The following is a 6,000-nucleotide window of genomic DNA, read 5'->3' as shown; positions in this document are numbered from 1 at the left end:
GGACACAATTCTTTCCACTGACACCAACAATAGGGCACTTTTCCTTCCTCTGACACCAAACGTGGGACATAATTCCTTCCACTGTCACCAACAATAGGGCACTATTCCTTTCACTGACACCAGAAATGGGACATATAGGCATAGTCCAGCCCCTAAAGTCTGAAAGATAGTAAACTGGCCTATTGTTTAAAAAGTTTGGAGACCCCTTGTCTATCCCGCGCTCTGGCCATGCCCTCTTGTCTCCAAAGCACCGTTCTGTGGGTAGTCCCTTGGCATCATCAAGTGCAATGTAGGGCTTTTTACCTTGCATTGTACATGGTGGGGGCGAGTGTGCAACCATGGCTTAGAGAGAAGGCTGCTGGGCACCGGTTGCCCCACTGGAGGGACACTGCTGGAGTGTGGAATAAGGTAAGTATTTCTCCTTATTTCACTCCCTAGAAATAAAGAGCACTTAGTAAAGTGAAGGGAGGGGGCTGCAAGAGAAGATTTTCTTTTTCATTCCTGGAGGTGGCCTTTATGATCCACTTTTCCCGCTCTCATAAATCAGCTCCATTGAAGTTCCTCGGCAATCAATGAGATTCTAAGCTTATTGCAAAACAAGTTAGGCTGATGTCAGATGATCGGTTTTGAAGCAACGATTAATATGAATTGATTTTGCTATAAATAATATTGATATAAATGTGATGCAATTAGTAGTTAGCAATTTAATCATAAGAGTCGCTTGCAATTTGTTGCTAAGAAGTGATCTGTCACTTTTACAGGCTAAACTAGGGCTGCAGCATTGGGCTGGCCCTGCTACAAATCGCTCCCCTATAGCCATTGGTAGCTTAGCTCACAGAGGTGAATAAAGAGTGATTGTCCCTGGTGATCTTGCCGCCAACACAAAATGCTGCTAAAACTCAATCCCTGGGAGACTAAGATACAAATTGATAAAAGATTAGAAAATAAATATGATTTTTTTTTTAGCAAGGAAAAGAAAAAAAAAAAAGAGGTCGCTGCAAATAAATCGCCCGGCTGACATCAGCCTTAGAAAAATCAACAAAGGTTTTGTTACATTCTATCCTTTCTTAAGTTATTTACACCAATTGGTGTGTGTAATATATTTGGTTTGAAAGCTGAATAAATTAAAATTGTGCTATTTTTTTGGTAAATCATTGGAGGTTTTTTTTAAAAATTGGACAGTATTAGATTAGATGACAAGCTGCAAGTTTGCAATTGTAAAAAGGGGACAAATTAAAGACATTTGCGTTAGATGGCTGAACAAAAATACTAACGTATCTGTCACTAACTAAAACCTTTCAAATTCGTTCTGAAAATGAGTCCCTATTTAAAATCTATAGCATCATGTCAGCCATGCCCACACCACAAACTTTTAAAGTATACATTTTATATAGTATAACTAAAAAGGCAAAACTTTTTTCTTTTTGTTTTGGATAGAGTAGAGATGAATAAGAACGATTGTCAGTTTTTATTGCTGTGCCCCTGTTAGGGAGACTCACCATCTCTATTTGTCCTGTTTACCATTATCATTGAAAGTGAAAGTAAAAGAAAATCCCATATTTTGGGTTGTCCCCTAAAAAGTAATAGAGGGGAAATCTTCCATTGGGGACAATAGTTGCGGTGACCCGGGGGTCCCCAAGGAATTCCCTTAACTTGCAGGGATTTCCTCTCACTTCCTGTTTGGTTATGGAACAGAAGTAAAGGGAAATCTCCACAATGGGACAAAGATGGCGAAAAAAGAAATCTTCCCATGCTCTATCCAAAATGAAAAAAAAAAGTTTTCCCTATAGTTCTACCTTAACCCTGCAATAGGCAGGTGATGTGCCCCCAAAATGGATTCTTGTCATGTCCCGAAAGCTTGCCAATTTAGAGAGGGCCATATGGCATCATGGTAGATGTTAATGAAGGGCTTACACCATGCATTTTATATTCGCCACTGCCCTTTAAAGCTAAACTCCAAGTTGTGATCTTTATTGGTCCAGCTTGACACAATGGAGTTGATTTAATAAAACTGGAGAGTGTAAAATCTGTTGCTGCTCTGCATAGAAACCAATCAGCTTCCAAGTTTTTTTTTTCGTGAAAGCTTAAAGTGGTTGTCAACCCCAGTCATGGAATCTGAGCAAAGCACATATATATGCAGTGTTTACTCATCTCTCTCCAAAGCTCTAAGTGTCGTTTTTCTCTGGTGCTTCATTCCTCTGTTATCAGCATGTGTCACTTCTGAGAAGTTTTTCCGACACATTAGATAAAGTTGTGTCGGGAGCAGTTCTTCTGCTGTGCGGAGCTGGGGGGTGTGCCTTTCCTCCAATCAGCTCTCATACAGTGTAACTGTAGTCTCTCTGCCCCCTCCTATGTGCTGCTGACAGATGAAGAAAGATTTTTTAACACAATCTGTACTTTGCAAGGGCTGTACTGCAGATCTACAAGTAAAACATACGTAGGAGGATTTGTTTAATCTCTGCGTATCATCTGAGGCTGTTCTCTTCACTGGGTATATGTGAGGGTTTACAACCACCTTAATTGAACAAGCTGAAGTTAGAAGCTGATTGGCTACCATGTACAGCTGCACCAGATTTTGCACTCTCCAGTTTTAGTAAATCAACCCCAATGCAAGTATAAATATCTCATACCTGAAGGGCGCTGGGGAAGTTGACAATCACTGTAATAGTCTGCGCTACTACAATGATAGCCCCAATCCTCCAGTGTTGAGCCACTTCCCTTCTACACTTCAACCACAGTAGGTCATTCACTGGGCACTGTCAGCATTCACAGAATGCCTTGTATATTTCCAATGGATACAGGGTATTCTCTGATTGGACAAGGAGGTGAGGAAAGACAGCGATGTTGCCCATAAACTTATAACAATGAGAAACCAGATCGGAGAGAAGCACGGATAAAGCTTTACCTTCTGGTGTCGACGCCTAGACAAGATGTCTACATTTTAAGGTATCAAACTGTAGAAGCTCACTGTCAGAACCTGATCACATTATACCGTGCTGTGGGAAAGCATGTGCTGTAATACACTTTATCGTGTGTCACGTTACGCTACTTTTCCATAAACTTTTTAGTTTGAATGGGCACCAACATAGCAACAATCTCACCTGCTTTTTTTTGTTTTCACTGCAGCGTGCCACAACCCCCATTGTGCATTGTGGGGCACATTAGTGCGAATTGTGTTGTGTATACATATTTAGAAGGTAGGTCCCCACATCCCCTCAAGTAGAGGAGAAAATGGGAAAAAAGGAGGATTTTTAGGTGCCAAAAAAGAAAAAGTGCTACATAAATAAACTATATTTTAAAATGTCATAAGTTTTATTTATACAAAAGTCATAAATAACATGTATATAATCAAGACATATTAAATAGTACAGTCAAAACATATTATATGACCATTCCGTGCAGACAATGCGTGGACTGATGCAGGTTGTACAATGGATCAACGCATTTCACCTAAATAAAGGCCTTCTTCAGGATCCATGTTTCAATTTTGATAAATCAAATAACTTAATTGCAGATCACCAGAATGTGACTCATTCAGTGTGCCTCAAAAGATCACAGTCTAGGCAGAAAAATATGTGTGCACAGACAATTTAAAACGGTCCTTAAGGCCAAACAAGGATTAGCCAGTCAATGACAGCCATCAATCAGAATTGATCTTCGAAAAGATTCGACCAGAAATAATGAAAAGGAGATGAAGGTGGGCAGTATCATCCAACAGTGAACCAAGTTGTATGCTTTCAACATCATAGATTCAAACAAATTGGACCCAGCGGTAACCAAGAGGGGAAAAAAAGGAGACATCCCAGGCTCCAAACTTATTAGGAAAGGAACAGTCCACTACCGCGAAGTCAAACCGATATCGGTTTGACTTCGCCGTGATGAACTGTTCCTTTCCTAAGTAGTTTGGAACCTGGGATGTCTCCATTTTTTTATTTTTTTTTGACTGGCTAATCCTTGTTTGGCCTTAAGGAGCATTTTAAATTGTCTATGCACACATATCTTTCTGCCTAGACTGTGTTCTGTTGAAGCACACTCAATGGGTCACATTCTGTTGATCTGCAGTTAAGTTATTTGATTTATCAAAATTGAAACGAGGATCCTGAAGAAGTCCTTAATTTGGAGCGAAACGTGTTGATCCATTGTACCATCTGCATCAGTCCACGCATTGTCTGCACGGAATGGTCATATAATATGTTTTGACTTTACTATTTAATATGTCTTGATTATATACATTTTTTTAATGATTTTTGTATAAATAAAACTTTTAAAATATAGTTTATTTATGTAGCACTTTTTCTTTGGCACCTAAAAGTTACCCTTTTTCCCATTTTCTCCTCTACTTGAGGAGATGTGGGGACCTACCTTCTAATTATCAATTTATATGGGGATAGTGCCAAGTATTTTGACTACAGGGTCCCCCCCTACCTAATTACCTGTGTTGTGTATACACATTGAGGTGCCGCTTAAAATAAATGACATACCATATATAGTGTTACCACAGCACGTGAGGTGTGAACGGGCACTTTGCTTTTTAAGATGCATTACAATGATGAAAATATAATTTAAGATTAAAGTAACAAATAATACAACACAACAAATAATCACCTTCTCATCCCTGTAAATAATAACACTGCATAAAAATCACCAGTGCAATGTTTAGAACAGTCCTTCCGATTGTAAAGCCGACAGTTTGCTGACATTGCCGCGCTGGTACCAATCCTTCAATGTCACTGCTGAGTTCCGCTGCGCAATTCACCACGTTATTCAATATATTCCTTTCTCACAGTGTATCACATTAACTTTTTCTTTTTTTCTTTTTTTTTTTTTTTTTTTGCTTTTTTTGAGTCACATAAAAAATTTGCTGATTTATTGCACATCCACCCGGGCAATTAAGGTAAAAATGTATCGCACTCTAGAAATTAGAATGATTATTAGTGCATTTTCTCCTCCAAATAAAGCCACATCACACCTTGATCAAACGTTTCTCCTCCTAAGAAAAGTGTCCGTCAATCTGTCATCTTTAGATATATAACTTTATTTTGGTCAGGGGTGAGATTTCTTGAGCCAGCTTTGAAGAAGACAAGTTGTCGACCTACAGAAGCAAAACGAAAAGAAAAAATATTGTTTTTTAAAGAAACAAAAACGATAGATTTTTTTCGTCAGCAGCTCTTAGGAATTATTATTCTAAAGGCCTTAAGTGTACGCATGCAACTTGGACCACCAGCTTTAGCTGTCGTTAGCCCTGATTCACCAAGTAGCAGTAATATCTGAGTCTGAAGATCGAAGCTGCACACTGAAATGTTAGATTTAACATTTCAGATAGTCAACCCAAAAATAGGTTTTGTTCCCAAATTATGATGAGTGCTATAGCCAATGCATTTCGGGGACCTCACATCTTAAAATTTACTGTACTCACTGGTATGGGCTCAAAGCTGTTATTTAGACTTTTTATTGAGAGAACACTTACGCCATGCTAAACAAGAGATGACTTTAGCAAGCATAAAGCGCACCTTAGGGTGAATTGAAAACTGTTGTTTTAAACTGTTGTTTAAAAAAATTAAAAAAAAAACAAATTTCTTCATCAATTTAGGTCAATATGTAATCTGCTACATATTTTTGGTAAAAAAAAATCCCAATAAGTGTATATTGATTGGTTTGCGCAAAAGTTATAGCGTCTACAAACTATGAACTATTTTTATGACATTTCTATTTATAATTTTTTTTACTAGTAATGGCAGGGATCAGTGATTTTTAGCAGGACTGCAATATTGTGGCGGACAGATCAGACACCTAACTGACACTTTTTACACTTTTTTTGGGAACCAGTGACATTATTACAATGATCAGTGCTAAAAATATGCACTGTTACTGTACTAATGACACTGTCAGGGAAGGGGTTAACACCAAGGGAGATCAAATGGTTAAGTGTGTCATTAGGGGGTGATTTCTTATTGTGTGGGAGATGGACTCACTGTATGAGCAGGAACACAAGATCTCTCT

The 6,000-nt window shown here is 38.5% G+C and overlaps 1 protein-coding gene across 1 annotated transcript in view; it reads right to left on the bottom strand.

The window, feature by feature from the left end:
* Positions 1–4,689: 4,689 nt before the first annotated feature.
* Positions 4,690–6,000, bottom strand: part of PKDCC (protein kinase domain containing, cytoplasmic) — a 93,020-nt gene continuing 91,709 nt past the window's right edge. Inside the window, exon 7 of the mRNA XM_073628443.1 lies at positions 4,690–5,092. Within this exon, the coding sequence (XP_073484544.1) occupies positions 5,007–5,092 (86 nt within the window). The 3' untranslated portion in view covers positions 4,690–5,006. The remainder of the gene's footprint in view (positions 5,093–6,000) is intronic.

The sequence above is a fragment of the Aquarana catesbeiana genome, linkage group LG04 (genome assembly GCF_042186555.1).
Source record: "Aquarana catesbeiana isolate 2022-GZ linkage group LG04, ASM4218655v1, whole genome shotgun sequence".
Classification (NCBI taxonomy): Eukaryota; Metazoa; Chordata; class Amphibia; order Anura; family Ranidae; genus Aquarana; species Aquarana catesbeiana.
This window is presented reverse-complemented; position numbering and strand designations above follow the sequence as displayed.